The following is a 25,288-nucleotide window of genomic DNA, read 5'->3' on the forward strand; positions in this document are numbered from 1 at the left end:
AGCATAAACGCTGCTTTTTTTTTTTCGTTCAGAAAATCTGCTGCATTTAACAGTTCAAGCAAAGCGGCTGTGATTTTTTTTATAAACCCCTCTCACTATGCATTTATAGATGCTGTTGAGCCGTGCGCTCTTTTTTTTTCCTTTGGGCTTTTATATAGAGCTTGTAAAACTGCATGTAAAAAAAAAAAAGCTGAATTCCACCAATAATGTACAATTTTTTTTTTTGTTGTCAAATCTGTAAAAATGCATAAAAAGCGTAAGTAAAAAAAAAATCTCAATAATCAGAGCAGATTGCGGTTTCACAAAATAGCAAAAGAAAAAAAACCCACTATTTTCACATGTGGAAACATGAACTGTGGAGAGAAAACGCACTATAAGGCCACGTTCACACGGTCAGTATTTGGTCAGTATTTTACCTTAGAATTTGTACACCAAAACCAGGAGTGGAACAATCAGAGGAAAAGTATAATAGAAGCACGTCACCACTTATGGATTTATAGTTTGTTTTTTTATTTTAAGTGGTGAAAAAAAACAAACAGAAATTTGTAAAAGAAAACGTTAAATTTTTGCTTATGTCGGCATTTTCCAAGACCCATAACGGTGTCAATTTTTGGGCTATGGGGCTATATGAGGAATTATTTTTGCGCCCTTAGCCGACGTTTTTACTGATATCATTTTGGGGCAGATATGATGTTTTTATCGCCTTTTATTGCAGTGTTGTAGCGACAAAAAAAGTGGAAATCGGGTATTTCGATTTTTCTTTTTCTTCATGCCATTTACCAATTGGATTAACTTGTTATATTTTGATAATGAACTTGTTATGAACATAGCGATACCAAATATATTTTTTTATTAATTTTTAATGGGGCAAATCCTTAAATCATTCATCATGTACCGGGTAAGATGCGGGGTCCGCCCACATCAAAGTCAAGACCATGACAGCTTCCATTTTCCACTATGTAAGGAATTTTCATTGAGTGCCAATTTTTTTAATCAGCTTTTGAAGCTCATGAAGTTGCAGAAAATTACCCTTAGAGAATCTGTTACTTGTCAGAAGTATTTTTTTTTAACCTGGTGTTAGTACCCCTCTTCTCTTGAATCCGCCTTTTGTTTTTTTGATCCTGCGCCTTTCCGTTTCTTAGACATGGCTTCCACTCACCTGTATGTACGGTAAGCCTAGTCTTCTTAGTCAAATAGCCATAGCCTCGACTAGAGTGCTGTAGGGACGTCTTCTCAAGGTTCACACCCAGTTGGCAAAAATACAAAAATATATTTGCACATAAGAGAAGAGGACACCATATTAAGAATGGAGAGGCACAGGAACAAAAGAAAAACAATGCAAGATTCAGACGAGCTGCAGCATTTACGCAAAAAAAATATTATGGTAAGTGACAAGTTATCTTTAACTGCAAAAAGCCATAAAGATGAGTGTGTGTCACACAGTGCCTTGGGACTGTGGGCACTCACAAGGTCCTTAGAACTAGGGGTGCCCTAGTCTGTCCTTGTCCCTGAGATTACTCCTGAAGGTGAAGATGCCGGGTTCATGTGCCTTGCTATGCTCCTATATCAACCTTTATCTGTCCCCTCTCCCACCCAGGGAGGTGGGAAGCTGACGTGTATAGGATAACGTTAACCAGACATGCCAGGAAAAATGGACAGTAATAAATGAAAATATCAACCATGCAAAATACACTCACCAAACAACAGAGTGGAACACAGGAGAACTAAATAAAGGAGAAACAAAATTGGAGAGGGTGAGTATATCAACCCTTATCTGTCCCCTCTCCCACCCAGGGAGGTGGGAAGTCGAAGTGTATACGATAACGTTAACCAGACATATCAGGAAAAATTGACAGTAATAAATGAAAATGTCAACCATGCAAAATACACTCACCAAACAACAGAGTGGAACACAGGAGAACTAAATAAAGGAGAAACAAAATTGGAGAAGGTAAGTATGTACACACAAAGTAAACTCCAAATGCCAACTCCAACCACGGACTATACCTCTTAAGTCCAAACCAGAATGAACATGGGCAATTCTTAAGTGCCAGAGGTGAGCTTATATAGCAGAGGGGAGTGGCCAACACTGAACAGCTGAGACAATTTAAGTAGGAAAGCTCCAGGAGCTTCAACTGAACAGATTAACCCTTGCACTGCTAGCATGTAAAGAAACTGCACTGTTAATACGAAGGTGAAATACTTCTAACCAGTGCAGGAGTGCGTGAAACCAGGCACCAGAGTCTTCTGGCCCCTTTTTGTCACATATCCTCTTGTTTAGCATTTAGCATATCCCATGAGCCATCTATATGAAAAGGAATCATTCTGTTTTTGGGAGATTTTGCTCCTTCACTTAAGAAAACCAAACAAAAAAAAAACCAAACAGCTATTGGATGTAATTGAGCTCTTCATTCGTCCATTGTTTGGTCTGCCCTTGAGGAGCTCTTAAATCAAGCATGATGAAGGGTCTGTCGTGCTCTTTGTTGGTGTGTTTTGCTTCTCTCTGGTGCCATAGAGGTTAACGCAGAACGTTCCTCACAAGAGGCGGCTGCAGTGCAAAGCAAGATTGCACCAAATTGCCGGCCTGTGTTTAATTAGTTAAATTAGAAAATGACTTTTGAGTGATATTAAAAAAGCGCATACTGTATTGGTAATCATCAAAAAATGTTTATGTGACAGACCCCCCGCACCGACCGCCATCCCAGGAATTCAAGTGTATCGTTAGCAACACCCTAATGTGTATACACCAGTAAGCCTCGTGCCTTTTCATGTTGGCCTCAGATGAATTTTATCCCCCTCCCCCCTCCGCTGCCGCTGCTGCCTGGGGTTCCATCTCTCAATGAGGCACTTTGTTGGGTGGGTGACGAGTCTTGTGTGTCTCCTCATCAGAAACGAAAATGAGTGATCAGTGTCCAGTTCAGATTCTCTCGGAGGATAATTGTCTCGTGTGCTTCCTGATCAAAGCTGTAGCCCCCATTGTGAGTGAGCAAATGGAACTTATTACACAACTGGAGCAGATTATTCACCCGCTTGTCCCGCAGCTGCCTACAAATCATTCATGTCTATGGCTCTTCCCATGTTGATAAAATCCACTGTGTCACTGATGTGAATGTGCGAAAGAAAAAAGTCAAAAATGTGTGCTTTTTTATTTCATCGTTTGACTGTGCTTTTTTTGTACCTTTTTATTTACATGATTTATGATAAATTTTCGTTTTGTTTTGTCACATTCCAAAGCTTAAAGATTTAATTTCTTATTGTAGTCATCTCCCCTTCTCCATAACACCCTCGCAGAGGTCCGGAAAGTGGAGATATTAGAGCCATTACATTCCTAAAAATCAAAAAAGCTCTTACAAAACTGATGGACTGCATAGTTGTCATTGGCCCAGACATCGTTTTTCTCTAGGATCCCACCAATTGTAATGGTGACAGTCAGATGGTGGCATGACTGTAATTCATCATGCCTAATTAATCATGCCTAATTGTTCTCTCTCCTGACATCTTCGCGGGAAGGCTTATTTGTTCTATCACCTGACATCTTTGCCTGAAGAATTCAGGAAGCCCCATATCGTGATGGTCAGCCGATTATCCTGAAATTGGTGGCTTTGCCCAACATCAGTCCTGCAGACTGTATCTCTCATTAGTGGCGCAATGTCCTCTTTGTGTTGCACCAGGCCTACAAATCACAGGACGCATCGAAGATGCCGGGGGAGAGAAAAGGTTTCGGAGAGCTTCTGACCAGCAGCCAAAGAATACTGATGTGGCAGCTGAATTAGAGTCCAGTCAATCAATTCGCTCATCTCTAGTATGATAAACTACCAGCCGACCATGTCCGAGAAGAAATAGATTGAGCACGTTGAGTTACATCACCTGATCCTTTTGCTTCAGATGCCAAAACCTGTAATAAAAGCGAAGGTTGAGTCTAAGCGCGAATTCAATGATATGAGCAATGATACTATATGTCATGTCGGTGGAGGATGGGCTGAGACATAAGTCAGGCTGTTGAAATCAGGACAAGAGATCTGTAGTCAGTCTACATTCCGCACATCACGATCCATGTGTGGACGCCTGAATGAGGCTCAAAGGGGTTGTCCACTACTATGACAACCCCTTCCTAAACTAAATGTTCAGCCCCGATAAAATAATAAAGCCTGTACTCTCCTCCCATACTGGCGCCATTCCCGCTGTGTTGGCACATGCTCTTCCCGGGGCAGTGATGCGGTGTTGTGACATGTGACCTTTGTACGAACCGAACTTGAAGAGGAAGCCAGGGCTGCAGTTCATCCCGGACTTCATCTTTATGATCTCTTTGACCTATGGTGGCGACAGTGACGTCAGAGATAGTGATGCCCAGGTATGGACTGGGGCTGAAATTCAGTCCTGGCATTTGAAATCACACAGGCCCATGTTTTCTCCATCTCCAAGCACCAGATGGGATATATTACTAATATTACCCTGGATAGAGGGAAAACGAGATTTACTACAAGACCAACATGTCTGATGATACCCGTGGCCTACTGGGGTAAGTGATGGAGTCAGCGACTGTGTGCTCCGTCACAACTCTTTAACAGTATGGGTGTCCTGATAACACAAATTTTCTTAACAGTGCAGCAGCAAGGCAGCCCACAACCAGACCGGCCCTTCTGGCATTTGCCAGAATTGCCAAATGGCCAGTCCGGCCCTGGTGATGACAGTTCTGATTGGGTGCCGAGCATCACATGTCATTACACTGAATGACAGCCACAGGACCGTGAATGCCCCTATAAGTAAATAAGGTGGTGGGGTCGGAGCCAACGACATCACTGACCGGTCATGACCTTCTAATCCATTCCAAATTGGAGGAATGAAGAATTGAGTTTTTCAGTTTCCAGTTTTTCTTTCTTTTTACCTCATTGTATATTAATTGAAAAATACTTTTTGCCACCTCAAACCATGAGCAAAAATAACACAATTTATCCCACGTAAAATCAAGTTCTCAAAAAAATGAAAAAATAAAATAAAGATAAAGCGGCAAAAATTCAGTACCTAAAAAAGAAAAAAAAAATCATGAAGGCCTTTTTAAACCTGGTCATGGGTTATTTCCATACACACGAGATGTCTTGTAAATTTGTGATAGACGCTGGTCTCGCCTATGTGAATGAAGTCGTGCCGTGTGCCGCTGGGTGGCTGCACTTGGCTTCTTTTCTCAAATCATTTGTAATGTAGTCTAAACAATTGCCAAATAGGCGCAGATATATGTTTTAGATGGGATAACTCCATTATTCTGGTCTTGTGCGTCTCAGTCATTAGTTGTAAAACTGCTCATATGGAACATTCTCTGCCTTATGGGCAGCACAGTGGCTCAGTGGTTAGCACTGGGGTCCTGGGTTCAAATCCTACCACGGACAACGTCTGGAAGGAGTTTGCATGTTCTCCCCGTGTTTGCGTGGGTTTCCTCCGGGTTCTCCGGATTCCTCACACATCCCAAAGACATACTGATAGGGAAGTTAGATGGTGAGCCCCAAAGGGGACTGGGATGGTGAGGTCAGTAAAACGCTGCGGAATATGATAGCGCTATATACATGCTTAGTAAGTAACGATCGTGTTATTCAAGCACTATTTTGGCTCTGTTTATTGCTTTCCGTCCCTGCATGCCTTTATACCACAAAACCACATTTACAAAAGGTTTTAAAGCCTTCTCGCTTCTCTGTAAGAAGCCACACAGCCGACGAGATGTGACAAACGGCATTCACAGGCGCCGTCACATGGAACGAACGCCTCACTGAGGATTTCATGAATACTGACTGACGTGACTGAAGGACGGGGCTCCGAACACGAGCTCAGCCCTGGCTCTAACTATGTACACTGAGCTCCTAGGCAGGGGCTTAGAAATTCAGACTCTGCTATATAAGATTTTACAAACTCTCCTACCATTTCCTGTTCCTGTAAAATACTGTGTGTATATATATATATATATATATATATATATATATATATATATATATATATATATATATATATGCTGTGCATATATCTATCTTGTCGATTCATTTTGAGAAAAATTGCAGTTAAGAACAAGTTTATTTTTTTTTACATAAAAATTTGCCATTTCTGCTGAGGTCTTCTAGCCATCCCACATTTTTCATTTAAGAAAAAAAAAGCTTTGTGCGAACACAAACCAAACGTTGTAGACTAACCAAACACAAGTATAGTGTAATAAAATAGAAAAACATGCCTGGTGCAGAAAGTGTGTTATGTAATTCATGTAATCATGTAATAGAACTACAGTAATAATGTTAGCATTTTCATGGAATATTCAGCAAACTGAGGGATAAAAATTCAATATCCCCATCCATCACCAGTCTGAAAATGTCCCATTAGCCTATAAAGAGAAGAATAGAGACCCTTCCCTGTGCATCTGAAATAGGCCATTGTATATAAAAGGTTGTCTCCTTCACCTACTATAATACTTCCCCTATGTGACTACTATAATACTATGTACAAGAATATAACTACTAAAATACTGCCCCTATGTACAGGAATATACAGTGGGGCAAAAAAGTATTTAGTCAGTCAGCAATAGTGCAAGTTCCACCACTTAAAAAGATGAGAGGCGTCTGTAATTTACATCATAGGTAGACCTCAACTATGGGAGACAAACTGAGAAAAAAAAATCCAGAAAATCACATTGTCTGTTTTTTTAACATTTTATTTGCATATTATGGTGGAAAATAAGTATTTGGTCAGAAACAAACAATCAAGATTTCTGGCTCTCACAGACCTGTAACTTCTTCTTTAAGAGTCTCCTCTTTCCTCCACTCATTACCTGTAGTAATGGCTCCTGTTTAAACTTGTTATCAGTATAAAAAGACACCTGTGCACACCCTCAAACAGTCTGACTCCAAACTCCACTATGGTGAAGACCAAAGAGCTGTCAAAGGACACCAGAAACAAAATTGTAGCCCTGCACCAGGCTGGGAAGACTGAATCTGCAATAGCCAACAAGCTTGGAGTGAAGAAATCAACAGTGGGAGCAATAATTAGAAAATGGAAGACATACAAGACTACTGATTAATCTCCCTCGATCTGGGGCTCCACACAAAATCCCACCCCGTGGGGTCAGAATGATCACAAGAACGGTGAGCAAAAATCCCAGAACCACGCGGGGGGACCTAGTGAATGAACTGCAGAGAGCTGGGACCAATGTAACAAGGCCTACCATAAGTAACACACTACGCCACCATGGACTCAGATCCTGCAGTGCCAGACGTGTCCCACTGCTTAAGCCAGTACATGTCCGGGCCCGTCTGAAGTTTGCTAGAGAGCATTTGGATGATCCAGAGGAGTTTTGGGAGAATGTCCTATGGTCTGATGAAACCAAACTGGAACTGTTTGGTAGAAACACAACTTGTCGTGTTTGGAGGAAAAAGAATACTGAGTTGCATTCATCAAACACCATACCTACTGTAAAGCATGGTGGTGGAAACATCATGCTTTGGGGCTGTTTCTCTGCAAAGGGGCCAGGACGACTGATCCGGGTACATGAAAGAATGAATGGGGCCATGTATCGTGAGATTTTGAGTGCAAACCTCCTTCCATCAGCAAGGGCATTGAAGATGAAACGTGGCTGGGTCTTTCAACATGACAATGATCCAAAGCACACCGCCAGGGCAACGAAGGAGTGGCTTCGTAAGAAGCATTTCAAGGTCCTGGAGTGGCCTAGCCAGTCTCCAGATCTCAACCCTATAGAAAACCTTTGGAGGGAGTTGAAAGTCCGTGTTGCCAAGCGAAAAGCCAAAAACATCACTGCTCTAGAGGAGATCTGCATGGAGGAATGGGCCAACATACCAACAACAGTGTGTGGCAACCTTGTGAAGACTTACAGAAAACGTTTGACCTCTGTCATTGCCAACAAAGGATATATTACAAAGTATTGAGATGAAATTTTGTTTCTGACCAAATACTTATTTTCCACCATAATATGCAAATAAAATGTTAAAAAAACAGACAATGTGATTTTCTGGATTTTTTTTTCTCAGTTTGTCTCCCATAGTTGAGGTCTACCTATGATGTAAATTACAGACGCCTCTCATCTTTTTAAGTGGTGGAACTTGCACTATTGCTGACTGACTAAATACTTTTTTGCCACACTGTAACTACTATAATGCTGCCCCTATGTACAAGAATATAACTACTATATACAGGTCCTTCTCAAAAAATTAGCATATAGTGTTAAATTTCATTATTTACCATAATGTAATGATTACAATTAAACTTTCATATATTATAGATTCATTATCCACCAACTGAAATTTGTCAGGTCTTTTATTGTTTTAATACTGATGATTTTGGCATACAACTCCTGATAACCCAAAAAACCTGTCTCAATAAATTAGCATATTTCACCCATCCAATCAAATAAAAGTGTTTTTTAATAACAAACAAAAAAACCAACAAATAATAATGTTCAGTTATGCACTCAATACTTGGTCGGGAATCCTTTGGCAGAAATGACTGCTTCAATGCGGCGTGGCATGGAGGCAATCAGCCTGTGACACTGCTGAGATGTTATGGAGGCCCAGGATGCTTCAATAGCGGCCTTAAGCTCATCCAGAGTGTTGGGTCTTGCGTCTCTCAACTTTCTCTTCACAATATCCCACAGATTCTCTATGGGGTTCAGGTCAGGAGAGTTGGCAGGCCAATTGAGCACAGTAATACCATGGTCAGTAAACCATTTACCAGTGGTTTTGGCACTGTGAGCAGGTGCCAAGTCGTGCTGAAAAATGAAATCTTCATCTCCATAAAGCATTTCAGCCGATGGAAGCATGAAGTGCTCCAAAATCTCCTGATAGCTAGCTGCATTGCCCCTGCCCTTGATGAAACACAGTGGACCAACACCAGCAGCTGACATGGCACCCCACACCATCACTGACTGTGGGTACTTGACACTGGACTTCAGGCATTTTGGCATTTCCTTCTCCCCAGTCTTCCTCCAGACTCTGGCACCTTGATTTCCGAATGACATGCAAAATTTGCTTTCATCAGAAAAAAGTACTTGGGACCACTTAGCAACAGTCCAGTGCTGCTTCTCTGTAGCCCAGGTCAGGCGCCTCTGCCGCTGTTTATGGTTCAAAAGTGGCTTTACCTGGGGAATGCGGCACCTGTAGCCCATTTCCTGCACACGCCTGTGCACGGTGGCTCTGGATGTTTCCACACCAGACTCAGTCCACTGCTTCCTCAGGTTCCCCAAGGTCTGGAATCGGTCCTTCTCCACAATCTTCATAAGGGTCCGGTCTCCTCTTCTCGTTGTACAGCGTTTTCTGCCACATTGTTTCCTTCCAACAGACTTACCATTGAGGTGCCTTGATACAGCACTCTGGGAACAGCCTATTTGTTGAGAAATTTCTTTCTGGGTCTTACCCTCTTGCTTGAGGGTGTCAATGATGGCCTTCTTGACATCTGTCAGGTCGCTAGTCTTACCCATGATGGGGGTTTTGAGTAATGAACCAGGCAGGGAGTTTATAAAAGCCTCAGGTATCTTTTGCATGTGTTTAGAGTTAATTAGTTGATTCAGAAGATTAGGGTAATAGGTTGTTTAGAGAACCTTTTCTTGATATGCTAATTTATTGAGACAGGTTTTTTGGGTTATCAGGAGTTGTATGCCAAAATCATCAGTATTAAAACAATAAAAGACCTGACAAATTTCAGTTGGTGGATAATGAATCTATAATATATGAAAGTTTAATTGTAATCATTACATTATGGTAAATAATGAAATTTAACACTATATGCTAATTTTTTGAGAAGGACCTGTAACTACTATAATACTGCCCCTATGTACAAGAATATAGCTACTATATTACTGCCCCTATGTACAAGAATATAACTGCTATACTACTGCCCCTATGTTCAAGAATATAACTACTATAATACTGCCCCTATGTACAGGAATATAACTACTATAATACTGCCACTATGTACAAGAATATAACTACTATAATACTGCCCCTATGTACAAGAATATAACTACTATAATACTGCTCCTATGTACAAGAATATAACGGCTATATACTGCCCTTATGTACAAGAATATAACTACTATAATACTGCCCCTATGTACAGGAATATAACTACTATAATACTGCCCCTATGTACAGGAATATAACTATTATAATGCTGCTCCTATGTACAAGAATATAACTACTATAATACTGCTCCTATGTACAAGAATATAACTACTATAATACTGCTTCTACGTACAAGAATATAACTACTATAATACATCATCGTCGCCATGGCAACCATTATGACATCTACGTCGATACTGTGCCCGTCACTGAATCAGAGACGCGGGATATCTACGTCCTTTATGACATCATCGTCAAGTGTCAGGACGACTGATCAATATAGAAGTGTCAGGAGGACTGATCAATATAGAAGTGTCAGGAGGACTGATCAATATAGAAGTGTCAGCAGGACTGATCAATATAGAAGTGTCAGGAGGACTGATCAATATAGAAGTGTCAGGAGGACTGATCAATATAGAAGTGTCAGGAGGATTTATCAATATAGAGGTATCAGGAGGACTGATCAATACAGAAGTGTCAGGAGGATTTATCAATAAGTGTCAGGAGGACTGATCAACATAGAAGTGTCAGGAGGACTGATCAACATAGAAGTGTCAGGAGGACTGATCAATATAGAGGTATCAGGAGGACTGATCAATATAGTAGTGTCAGGAGGACTGATCAATATAGAAGTGTCAGGAGGACTGATCAATATAGAAGTGTCAGGAGGACTGATCAATATAGAGGTGTCAGGAGGACTGATCAATATAGAAGTGTCAGGAGGACTGATCAATATAGAGGTATCAGGAGGACTGATCAATACAGAAGTGTCAGGAGGACTGATCAATACAGAAGTGTCAGGAGGACTGATCAATATAGAAGTGTCAGGAGGACTGATCAATATAGAAGTGTCAGGAGGACTGATCAATATAGAAGTGTCAGGAGGACTGATCAATATAGAAGTGTCAGGAGGACTGATCAATATAGAAGTGTCAGGAGGACTGATCAATATAGAAGTGTCAGGAGGACTGATCAATATAGAGGTATCAGGAGGACTGATCAATATAGAAGTGTCAGGAGGACTGATCAATATAGAAGTGTCAGGAGGACTGATCAATATAGAAGTGTCAGGAGGACTGATCAATATAGAAGTGTCAGGAGGACTGATCAATATAGAAGTGTCAATCAGACTGGCGGCCTCGACCAATCAGAGAGCCGGGATTTCCAGGACAGACAGACAGACAGACAGAAAAACCCTTAGGCAATTATATATATAGATAATACTGCTCCTATGTACAAGGATATAACTGCTATATACTGCCCCTATGTATAAGAATATAACTACTATAATACTGCCCCTATGTACAAGAATATAACTACTATAATACTGCTCCCTATGTACAAGAATATAACGACTATATACTGCCCCTATGCACAGGAATATAACTACTATAATACTGCTCCTGTGTGTAAGAATATAACTACTATAATACTGCTCCTATGTACAAGAATATAACTACTATAATACTGCGCCCTATGTACAAGAATATAACTACTATAATACTGCTCCTATGTACAAGGATATAACTACTATAATACTGCCCCTATGTACAAGAATATAACTATTATAATACTGCCCCTATGTACAAGAATATAACTACTATAATACTGCTCCCTATGTACAAGAATATAACGACTATATACTGCCCCTATGTACAGGAATATAACTACTATAATACTGCTATGTACAAGAATATAACTACTATAATACTGCTCCTATGTGTTAGAATATAACTACTATAATACTGCTCCTATGTACAAGAATATAACTACTATAATAATGCCTCTATGTACAAGAATATAACTACTATAATACTGCCCCTATGTACAAGAATATAACTACTATAATACTGCCCCTATGTACAAGAATATAACTACTATAATACTGCTCCTATGTAGAAGAATATAACTATTATAATACTACCCCCTATGTACAAGAATATAACTACTATAATACTGCCCCCTATGTACAAGAATATAACTACTATAATACTGCTCCTATGTATAAGAATATAACTACTATAATACTGCCCCTATGTATAAGAATATAACTACTATAATACTGCCCCTATGTACAAGAATATAACCACTATAATACTGCTCTTATGTACTAGAATATAACCACTATAATACTGTTACTATGTACAAGAATATAACTACTATAATACTGCTCTTATGTACAAGAATATAACTACTATAATACTACTGCTATGTACAAGAATATAACCACTATAATACTGCTCCTATGTACAAGAATATAACTACTATAATACTGCTCCTATGTACAAGAATATAACTACTATAATACTGCCCCCTATGTACAGGAATATAACCACTATAATACTGCTCCTATGTACAAGAATATAACCACTATAATACTGCTCCTATGTACAAGAATATAACTACTATAATACTGCTCCTATGTACAAGAATATAACCACTATAATACTGCTCCTATGTACAAGAATATAACTACTATAATACTGCTCCTATGTACAAGAATATAACTACTATAATATTGCCCCCTATGTACAGGAATATAACCACTATAATACTGCTCCTATGTACAAGAATATAACTACTATAATACTGCTCCTATGTACAAGAATATAACCACTATAATACTGCTCCTATGTACAAGAATATAACTACTATAATACTGCTCCTATGTACAAGAATATAACTACTATAATACTGCCCCTATGTACAAGAATATAACTACTATAATACTGCTCCCTATGTACAAGAATATAACGACTATATACTGCCCCTATGTACAGGAATATAACTACTATAATACTGCTCCTATGTGTAAGAATATAACTACTATAATTCTGCTCCTATGTACAAGAATATAACTACTATAATACTGCTCCTATGTGTAAGAATATAACTACTATAATACTGCCCCTATGTACAAGAATATAACTACTATAATACTGCTCCTATGTACAAGAATATAACTACTATAATACTGCCCCTATGTACAGGAATATAAATACTATAATACTGCCACTATGTACAAGAATATAACTAATATAATACTGCCCCTATGTACAAGAATATAACTACTATAATACTGCCCCTATGTACAAGAATATAACTACTATAATACTGCCCCTATGTACAGGAATATAACTACTATAATACTGCCCCTATGTACAAGAATATAGCTACTATATTACTGCCCCTATGTACAAGAATATAGCTACTATATTACTGCCCCTATGTACAAGAATATAACTGCTATAATACTGCCCCTATGTTCAAGAATATAACTACTATAATACTGCCCCTATGTACAGGAATATAACTACTATAATACTGCCACTATGTACAAGAATATAACTACTATAATACTGCCCCTATGTACAAGAATATAACTACTATAATACTGCTCCTATGTACAAGAATATAACGGCTATATACTGCCCTTATGTACAAGAATATAACTACTATAATACTGCCCCTATGTACAGGAATATAACTACTATAATACTGCTCCTATGTACAAGAATATAACTACTATAATACTGCCCCTATGTACATGAATATAACTACTATAATACTGCCCCTATGTACAGGAATATAACTATTATAATACTGCCCCCTATGTACAAGAATATAACTACTATAATACTGCTCCTATGTACAAGGATATAACTACTATAATACTGCCCCTATGTAAAAGAATATAACTATTATAATACTGCCCCTATGTACAGGAATATAACTACTATAATACTGCTCTGTACAAGAATATAACTACTATAATACTGCTCCTATGTACAAGAATATAACTACTATAATACTGCCCCCTATGTACAAGAATATAACTACTATAATACTGCCCCCTATATACAAGAATATAACTACTATAATACTGCCTCTATGTACAAAAATATAACTACTATAATACTGCCCCCTATATACAAGAATATAACTACTATAATACTGCCCCTATGTACAAGAATATAACTACTATAATACTGCTCCTATGTAGAAGAATATAACTATTATAATACTACCCCCTATGTACAAGAATATAACTACTATAATACTGCTCCTATGTATAAGAATATAACTACTATAATACTGCCCCTACGTATAAGAATATAACTACTATAATACTGCCCCTATGTACAAGAATATAACCACTATAATACTGCTCTTATGTACTAGAATATAACCACTATAATACTGTTACTATGTACAAGAATATAACTACTATAATACTGCTCATATGTACAAGAATATAACTACTATAATACTGCTCTTATGTACAAGAATATAACTACTATAATACTGCTCCTATGTACAAGAATATAACCACTATAATACTGCTCCTATGTACAAGAATATAACTACTATAATACTGCTCCTATGTACAAGAATATAACTACTATAATACTGCCCCCTATGTACAGGAATATAACCACTATAATACTGCTCCTATGTACAAGAATATAACCACTATAATACTGCTCCTATGTACAAGAATATAACTACTATAATACTGCTCCTATGTACAAGAATATAACCACTATAATACTGCTCCTATGTACAAGAGTATAACTACTATAATACTGCTCCTATGTACAAGAATATAACTACTATAATGCTGCTCCTATGTACAAGAATATAACTACTATAATACTGCTCCTATGTACAAGAATATAACTACTATAATGCTGCTCCTATGTACAAGAATATAACCACTATAATTCTGCTCCTATGTACAAGAATATAACTACTATAATACAGCTCCTATGTACCAGAATATAACTACTATAATTTCTCCTATGTACAAGAAACTACTATAATACTGTTACTATGTACAAGAATATAACTACTATAATACTGCCTCTATGTACAAGAATATAACTACTATAATACTGCTCCTATGTACAAGAATATAACTACTATAATACTGCTCCTTATGTACAAGAATATAACTACTATAATACTGCCCCTATGTACAAGAATATAACTACTATAATACTGCTCCCTATGTACAAGAATATAACTACTATAATACTGCTCCTATATACAAGAATATAACTACTATAATACTGCTCCTATGTACAAGAATATAACTACTATAATACTACTCCTATGTTCAAGAATATAACTACTATAATACTGCTCCTATGTACAAGAATATAACTACTATAGTACTGCCCCTATGTACAAGAATATAACTACTATAATACTGCCCCTATGTACAAGAATATAACTACTATAATACTGCTCCCTATGTACAAGAATATAACTACTATAATACTGCTCCTATGTACAAGAATATAACTACTATAACACTGCTCCTATGTACAAGAATATAACTACTATAATACTGCTCCTATGTACAAGAATATAACTACTATAATACTGCTCCTATGTACAAGAATATAACTACTATAATACTGCTCCTATGTACAAGAATATAACTACTATAATACTGCTCCTATGTACAAGAATATAACTACTATAATACTACTCCTATGTTCAAGAATATAACTACTATAATACTGCCCCCTATGTACAAGAATATAACTACTATAGTACTGCCCCTATGTACAAGAATATAACTACTATAGTACTGCCCCTATGTACAAGAATATAACTACTATAATACTGACCCTATGTACAAGAATATAACTACTATAATACTACTCCTATGTTCAAGAATATAACTACTATATTACTGCTCCTATGTACAAGAATATAACTACTATAATACTGCCCCTATGTACAAGAATATAACTACTATAATACTACTCCTATGTTCAAGAATATAACTACTATAATACTGCTCCTATGTACAAGAATATAACTACTATAATACTGCTCCTATGTACAAGAATATAACTACTATAATACTGCCCCTATGTACAAGAATATAACTACTATAATACTGCCCCCTATGTACAAGAATATAACTACTATAATACTACTCCTATGTTCAAGAATATAACTACTATATTACTGCTCCTATGTACAAGAATATAACTACTATAATACTGCCCCTATGTACAAGAATATAACTACTATAATACTACTCCTATGTTCAAGAATATAACTACTATATTACTGCTCCTATGTACAAGAATATAACTGATCTACTTTTACTGTATTACCGCACTGTATACTAATTCTTCCTTTTTTTCCCGGATGGGCATATGACTGCTGCAGCCAATCACTTATTTATAACAGATATTTCAGGGTGGACAACTCCCCAGATGTTTTCATTGTAAGCCGTCCTTAGCGTACGTATGCTCTTCGTGCGAAACAACCACAGTTCTGAGAAAGTTACCTTAGCTTATTTTGTTTTGCGCCATAACCACAAAGAAAGCAGTAGAACACAATGATAAATTTGGGTGTGATTGAGGTATTCCGAGGCCAGCGCTTTACAGGGGCACTGTCAACATATGAGTCAGACCTTGCCCTGTGAGAATCTAGAGGAAGCGCTTGCGGCTGGTCTATGTGGGTTTTTTCATTATTTCTTCTTAAACCCAATGCACGGATGTCGACAAGTGTTCAAAGTGTGAGAAGGAGCTGGCAGCCGGAGTGTGGGAAAGATAAGTGTGAGATGTCATTGGCATGAAATGTCTCGACTACCATTTTAGATAAGAGGTCCACCAAGTAGTCAAGTTTTTTTTAAGAATTGTGGCTTTTTTGGGACTATAGTGTGTAAGCAAACTTCATGAATTTACAGGACAAATACCGAATTATTCAACCCATAAAGTAAGTGTGATAAAGCAACAAAAAAAAAATTGAAACACCAGAATTGATGTTTTTTGTGGCTGTACCTCTCCACATAAGAATGCAATAAAAAGCATCAAATGTAACCCAAAACATAATCTATGCAAATATCACAATGCAAAAAAAAAAAATCCTCATACAGGTCCATTTAATGAAAAAAAAAAAAAAGTTTATAGGTATCAAAAAATAAAAAAAAAATTTTTTTTTCTTACAAATGTCTACATTTTTCTTCACATAAATAAAAAAAAATAAAGCTGTACAAGTTGGACAGGTTTGGTGTTGACGTAATCCTATTGGCCAGGGGATCATGATTCCAAGTCACTTTTACCGCACATTGAGCGCCATGAAATCAAAATCCAAAAATCTTCGTAGGAATTGCTTTTTTTTTTACCACACTTGGAATTTGTTTTCCTTGATTTTCATTTCATTACATGCTAAAATGAATGATGTCATTCAAAACTAAAACTTGTCCCCCAAACCGTTAACCCTCCCCTCATACTACTATATCAGCAGTCCATTAAAAAGTTCTGAAAGCAAGAAAAAAACAAAATCACAAAAATGGAGATTGGCTGCATTAAGGATTTTCTCTTAAAAAATGTTGAATGCCGTGCTCAGATAAGCATTTTTTATATACATGTGCTGTCTGAGTTAACAATGGGAAGCACCAGAACTGCACATGGACGAATGGTGCTGATTAATGAATAGGGCAGTTCAGGTGAGTGGGGACAGTACACCGGGGCCTTATCAATGTAATGGGGTCAAGTCAGTGCAGTGGGGGGCATTTTAATGGAATGGGGTCATGCAAGTGCTGTGGGGACGTGTCAATGTAATGTAGTCAGGTAAGTGCAATGGAGGGCTTGTGAATGCATTGGGGTCATGCCAGTGCACTCGGCATGTTAATGCATTGAGGTCATGTCAGTGCACTAAGGGGGTATGTCAATTCATTGTGGTTGTGGCAGTACAATGAGGTGCACATCAATGCATTGGGGTCATGTCAGCACACTGGGGGGCTTTTCAATGCATTGGGCTTATGACAGTACATTGGGGTCATGCCAGTTCACTCGGGGCATGTTAATGCATTGGGGTCATGTCAATGTCAGCTCACTGGGGGGTGGTGTCAATTCATTGAGGTTGTGGCAGTACACTGAGGTGCATGTCAATTCATTGGGGTTGTCCGTACACTGGCTGATGTGTCAATTCATTGGGGTTATGTCCGTACACTGGTGGGCATGTCAATTCATTGGGGTTATGTCCGTACACTGGTGGGCATGTCAATTCATTGGGGTTGTGTCAGTACACTGTGGGGTGTGTCAATTCATTGGGGTTGTCAGTACACTGGCGGGTCTGTCAATTCATTGGGGTTATGTCCGTACACTGGTGGGTGTATCAATTCATTGGGGTTGTGTCAGTACACTGTGGGGCGTGTCAATTCATTAGGGTTGTCAGTACACTGGCGGGTGTGTCAATTCATTGGGGTTATGTCCGTACACTGGTGGGTGTATCAATTCATTGGGGTTGTGTCAGTACACTGTGGGGCATGTCAATTCATGGGCATCCTGTCAGTACACTGGGGGCATATCAATTAATTGGGGTTGTGTCAGTACACTGGTGGGTGTGTCAATTCATTGGGGTTGTGTCAGTACACTGGTGGGTGTGTCAATTCATTGGGGTTGTGTCAGTACACTGTGGGGCGTGCCAATTCATTGGGGTTGTGTCAGTACACTGTGGGGCGTGCCAATTCATTGGGGTTGTCAGTACACTGGTGGGTGTGTCAATTCATTGGGGTTGTGTCAGTACACTGGTGGGTGTGTCAATTCATTGGGGTTGTGTCAGTACACTGTGGGGCGTGCCAATTCATTGGGGTTGTCAGTACACTGGTGGGTGTGTCAATTCATTGGGGTTGTGTCAGTACACTGGTGGGTGTGTCAATTCATTGGGGTTGTGTCAGTACACTGTGGGGCGTGCCAATTCATTGGGGTTGTCAGTACACTGGTGGGTGTGTCAATTCATTGGGGTTTTGTCTGTACACTGGCGGGTGTGTCAATTCATTGGGGTTGTGTCAGTACACTGTGGGGCGTGTCAATTCATGGGCATCCGGTCAGTACACTGGGGGCATGTCAATTAATTAGGGTTGTGTCAGTACACTGGGGGGCGTTTAAATTCATTGGGGTTGTCTGTACACTGAGGAGGCGTGTCAATTTATTGGGGTTGTGTCAGTACACTAGGGGTTCGTGTCAATACTTGAGGTGAATAGATGAAATGTGAATAGCATAATGGCTCGTGAAATCTATGAAAAAACACATGAGATGCTTAGCACAAAATTTGGCCAAAAAATGTGAGCCCATCCATCAAACATCAAGGTAATCTCATAGATCGAATGGGTCCCTGACCTGACTGCCTAGTGTGAACAATTACCTCTGGCTAATATTATGGTAAAGCCTGCATTTATAGGAAGGTTGGAACCAACTGTTTGGATTTAATTAAAATCACAGCATGGTGAGGGATGGGGTGTTCAAGGCGTTCATTACTCGAGGTGTATCAATGCCCTGGGGTCATGCCAGTGCACTGGGGCCATGTTAATGTAATGGGGTTGTGTCAGTAAACTGGGGTCATGTCAATTCTCTGCAGCCTGTCACTACCCTCAGATGCTTTTCGCTACTTGAAAAAATTGAAATATTCCAGTTGTAAATGTTTATTCATTTCATAGCGGAATGTGTTGAGAACAATAAAACCTAAAAATGATCAACGTAAATCACAACTAATATCCCACGGAGGTCTGGAGTTGGGATGATGCTCAAAATCAAAGTGGAAAATGAAGTTACAGGCGGATCCAACTTCAGTGGAAATGCCTCAAGACAAGGAAATGATGCTCAGTAGTGTGTGTGGCCTCCACGTGCCTGTATGACCTCCCTACAATGCCTGGGCATGCTCCTGATGAGGCGGTGGATGGTCTCCTGAGGGATCTCCCAGGCCTGGACTAAAGCATCCCATCTGCCAACTCCTAGACAGTCTGTGTTGCAACGTGAAGTTGGTGGATGGTGCGAGATATGATGTCCCAGATGTGTTCAATCAGAATCAGGTCTGGGGAACGGGCAGGCCAGTCCATAGCTTCAATGCCTTCATCTTGCAGGAACAGCTGACACACTCCAGCCACATGAGGTCTGGCTTTATCCTGCATTAGGAGGAACCCAGGGCCAACCGCAGCAGCATATGGTCTCTAAAGGGGTCTGAGGATCTCATCTTGGTACCTTATGGCAGTCAGGCTACCTCTGGCGAGCACATGAAGAGCTGTGCGGCCCTCCAAAGAAATGCCACCCCACACCATTACGGACCCACTGACAAACCAATCATGCTGAAGGATGTTGCAGGCAGCAGATCGCTCTCCCCGGCATTTTCAGACTGTCACATCTGTCACGTGCTCATTGTGAACCTGCTTTCATCTGTGAAGAACACTGCGCCGGTGGCGAATTTGCCAATCCCGGTGTTCTGTGGCAAATCCCAAATGTCCTGCGTGGTGTTGGGCTGTCAGCACAACCCCCATCTGTGGACGTTTGGCACTCAGACCATCCTCATGGAGTCAGTTTCTAACTGTTTGCGCAGACACATGCACATTTGTGGCCTGCTGGAGGTCATTTTGCAGGCTCTGGCAGTGCTCCTCCTCTTCCTCCTTGCACAAAGGCTGAGGTAGCGGTTCTGCTGGGTTGTTGCCCTCCTACGGCCCCCTCCACGTCTCCTGGTGTACTGGCCTGTCTCCTGATAGTGCCTCCAGCCTCTGGACACTACGCTGATAGGCACAGCAAACCTTCTTGCCACAGCTCGCATTGATGTGCCATCCTCGATGAGCTGCACTACCTGAGCCACTTGTGTGGGATGTAGAGTCCATCTCATGCTACCACGAGTGTGAAAGCACAACCAACATTCAAAAGTGACCAAAACATCAGCCAGAAAGCATTGGTACTGAGATGTGGTCTGTGGTCCTCACCTGCAGAACCACTCCTTTATTGAGTGTGTCTTGATAATTGCCAATAATTTCCATCTGTCGTCTATTCCATTTGCACAACAGCATGTGAAATTGATTGTCAATCAGTGTCGCTTCCTAAGTGGACAGTTTGATTTCACAGAAGTTTGATTTATTTGGAGTTATATTCTGTTGTTTAAGTGTTCCCTTTATTTTTTGAGCAGTGTATATGTATGTATATATATATATATATATATATATATGTGTGTGTGTGTGTGTGTGTGTGTGTGTGTGTGTGTGTGTTTTTATATATATTATATAATTTATTTTTTTAGATATTTTTTTTATTCAGCACCGCATGGTATCCTTTGCTGTTTAGTGTGAGGCCAAATTTCAGATTTTCTACTTTCTTTTATTAGAGCCCAAGGTACAATAAAAGGTCATGCCCAAGGTAGCGGGGCTTGGCCAAGAAGTCCAATAAAAGACATCTTCACCTGATAAACTGATCGTAGTTTGAATTGTACTTTAGAAATTTTGGACTTATAGTTTCTGGGATTTTTTTTTTGTATGAAAACCACATTTATGTATGCCGTGCTCCCTTCACTGCCATGTTTAGGTACTGATACAACAAAGCATTCAAGGAGGGTCGTTTACTCCGGAGGTTCCTTGAAGTCATCTGTAGGGCTCGGATCATTTCTCAACTTAGGCTATGTTCACACGCTGCCGATTTTGCTGCGGATCCGCAACGGGTCCGCAGCGGTTTCCCATGCATTTACAGTACAATGTAAACCTATGGGAAACGCAATCCGCAGTGCACATGCTGTGGAAAAAAACGTGCGGAAACGCAGCGGTTTACATTCCGCAGCATGTCAATTCTTTGTGCGGAATCCGCAGCAGTTTTACACCTGTTCCATAATAGAAAACCGCAGGTGTAAAACCGCAGTGGAATCCGCACAAAAACCGCAGTAAATCCGCGGTAATTCCGCAGGCAAAACACACTGCCTTTTACCTGCGGTTTTCACAAATCCGCTGCGGAAAAATCCGCAGACCTCAAGAATACGTGTGCAAATACTCTTAGGGCTACAGAGAAAAATTGGTTGCAACCACCAAAAGGGTTAAACATAAAGGGGTTGCGCACAACTAGCGTCCAAGAGGCCATGAATACGGTGTGAGACCGAGCTTCGTGAGCATGCATCGTCTGATCTGTAACATTTACAACCTTTTTAGCCTTTTTGCCTTATTTTCATATATATTTTTTGGTTCATTTCTTTTTATCTGCTTTGCATTTTAGGTTTTCCCTTGGTGATGCACGTCGCCCACTACAGGAGACTGCTGTTCTGGTGGAAGACATTGTTCACACTCAACTTATCAATCTGGTAAATTTATTTTTTCTCTTTAGATTTATGATTTTTTGTGATTTTGATGTTAAATATTTTAGAAAAAGAGATAAGAACCTTGATGGACAAACAATTGGGCTGCTACATTAATTCGGGAGATTTATTTATGTGCCTTTGTAGGTTCGGGAACACGATATTTTGGTTTCTTAAAAATTAAATTAAGTTCAGTCACCTGTGAGTGAGGTGGTGTCATTGTGTTCTTTGTCGGTTTATTTTGCTTTTGATTTATTAAAAAACTAGGGACATGGCATGATTAAAACTGGACCATACGTAAGACGGTCCACAACTCTCTTTCCACTCGTAAACTCGGACTTCTGGCCCAAAGTTCTTTTTTATTTAATCGGAGAAAGTCAAGTTGCTATCACTACTAACCTTTTCATCTGGACTAACGATCGGCCATGTTCATGTTTACCCTGACTGGTCTTATTGACACCATGAGTCAACATAAATCTATTATTATAGGTGGCTAAACATTTTTAATGAAGGTCCTCTCTTATTGAGAAGCTTTTCCAACGGATGGAGTCTATAGTATACAGTATATTTTCCCAACTGCTACAGAACATCTTTAAAAAGAGAAGTACAATCCTCATCACTATCAATATGATTTAATTTTTCCTGTTCTTTAAAGGTAAGGCTTAAAGTGCATAGGAGACCGAAAACTATGCTCATATCCCAAACCTGCGCCATTCCCTCACACTTGGTACTTTGTCCCCTTCTGGTCTCCTAACATCAACCTCCGTCAGGGAGGGCGTTATATGACCAGTCATCAGCCGCAGACTTTATATTTCATCCAAATATCAAGAAACATCTCTTCCTGTTTGGAAGAATTGTGGTTGCAGCCGTCAAACGACGCCCAAAACCTGATTTTAATGTCAGGAGACCAATGGGGGATACTGTACAGAGTGTAGATAAATTGCACCAGTCCAGGAGGTGAGAACCATCCTGGGTTCATTAATGTGTGACATGAAGCCATTTGTTTAATAAAAAATAAAAAAAGTTTCTCATGAAATTAGAATGAGTTGTACATTAGATGACCCTTATTGTACATCATTAAGAAAAGTACCAAGTTACTTCTGAGAAATCCTTACTTGTGATTTTTTTTTTTATGGGATCAGCAAACTTCAAAAATTTACAGAAATTTACTCCATGTGTAACACCGTTGTGAAATATGATTATTCTCTGTATCATGGCCTTGGTTGTCTCCAAATTATGTCACCCTTTTTGCCGCTTTCAAATTAATTATGTCACTTCCGGTCGAAGTGACCATAGAGTCTAGTCCCTCAGGTTAAAGGCATATGAAACAAGGACTCTTCATGGTGCCATGCCATTATTGGTGTGACTCTTGTGGGTCTAGTGAGTGTGCATGTGGCCATTGGGTTCCTTGGCCCCCTGAAACATGCTCCTCCTTCTACAGAAGCCAAATCTGGATTAAACAAGGACTTCTCAAGGTGGTGTGATATTATGAGTAACCTTCATGATTGTCTAGGCGGTGTGACCAATGGTTTCCTATTCACCTTGCCACCTAGCTTTTTATTTCTAGAGGAGCCAAATCTAGATTAAGCAAGAACTTTTCAAGGTTTCGTGCCATTATTGGTGTCCTTCCTGAGGGTCTTGAGGTTGTACATGTGACCATTTGGTTCCTCTACCTTTTGCCATCCGGTTCTTCCTACTAAAGCAGTGTCTTCCAAACTCCAGCCCTCATGGCCCTTAACACGTCATATTTTCATGATCTCGTTAGTATTCCACAGGCGATGGAATTAAGGCACCAGAAACGGCCACAGGTTCTCTTACCTTTGCAATACTAAGGAAATCCCATGTTTGGGAGCTATGAGGATGGGGTTTGGGAATCTGTGTTCTAAAGTAACAAAATCTGAATTAATCAAGGATGATTCATGGTAGTATGCCAATATTGGTGTCTCTCCTGAAGGTTTAGGGGTTGTTCATGTGACTATTGGCTTCCTAGGCCCCATTCAACCTTCTAGAGGAGCCAAACGTAGATATTACAATTTAGCAGACTTGGGAGTGGCACTTTTTGAAAATACTGGAACACACATTTGTTCTCCCTAAGGGTACCGTCACACTATAGGATTTACCAACGATCACGACCAGCGATACGACCTGGCCGTGATCAGACTAATGTCCGATAACGGTTCCTTTTTCACGTCCTTCCATGAAGCAGGTGGCTGCTGAACATGAAGCTTTATCACTGTTCCCTGTTACCGGACCTCACTACTTTCCTAGGAAGACTCGTGGCGCTTCCTGTAGCGAAGTGTTTATGTACTATCCTGAGTAGATAAATAGAATAGCAGACGTTTTCTTAACCTATCACCCGCTAAGCCTGTGCCGGGAAGTAGCAGACATTTCTCATGCAGGGTTCTCTTTTGCCGTGACATCTCCTAACCCCAAACAAGAAGTAGGCAAGTGAATGAGGGGGATCGGAGGGAGAAGAGACAGGACAGCAGGCAGACAAATTGCTTTTTTAACCTACTGCCTCCAGGCTCTAGACAGGCCTTTGGTGTAGAGGAAGTGAAAGTAGTTTTAGTAACTCATTGTTTTGACCTCTAATTGAGACTGGAGGAAGCGCTTAAATTAGATCTGCATGTACGTTCAATGCAGCGTCATGTGCTCGGTATCCAATAGAGGCTTATTGTAAAGAGATATAAAACAGGCGGAAAATGGGAACAGGAACCTCCATGTTTGGAGGCCTCTTGGCAGGTTGAGGGTTTACATTGGCAGATTTCTGCCCTGAGCAAATGCTAATCAACAATATAACAACTCCGTCAATGGTCTTTCAAGGGATTTTCTGGAAAAATCTTGTCCATTGTTTTAAAAAGCAAGCCGTGCTTTACTCTCCCCTGCTGGGTCCAGTGCTGAGTCTCCACCACTGCTCCCAGTGTCTGATGTCACCTTGACACTGCAGCCAATATCTGAGCTCTGCAAATCTGCCCGAGTTGAGCTGCTCAGATCCGTTAGGCTGATTGGCTGCAGTGCTGTTGATATAACATCAGTGCTGCAGACAATAAAAGACAATGGGAGCAGCTGTGGAAACTCAACACTAAACCCAGGAA

General features: G+C 39.8%; 1 protein-coding gene across 4 annotated transcripts in view; it reads left to right on the forward strand.

The window, feature by feature from the left end:
• Nucleotides 1-25,288, forward strand: part of SUPT3H (SPT3 homolog, SAGA and STAGA complex component) — a 634,212-nt gene that overhangs the window by 329,606 nt on the left and 279,318 nt on the right. For all 4 annotated transcript variants that reach the window (XM_069728220.1, XM_069728221.1, XM_069728222.1 and 1 more), the window contains one exon: nucleotides 22,115-22,199. In XM_069728220.1, coding sequence (XP_069584321.1) covers nucleotides 22,115-22,199 — 85 coding nt within the window. The remainder of the gene's footprint in view (nucleotides 1-22,114; nucleotides 22,200-25,288) is intronic.

Source organism: Ranitomeya imitator, chromosome 5, assembly GCF_032444005.1.
Source record: "Ranitomeya imitator isolate aRanImi1 chromosome 5, aRanImi1.pri, whole genome shotgun sequence".
Classification (NCBI taxonomy): Eukaryota; Metazoa; Chordata; class Amphibia; order Anura; family Dendrobatidae; genus Ranitomeya; species Ranitomeya imitator.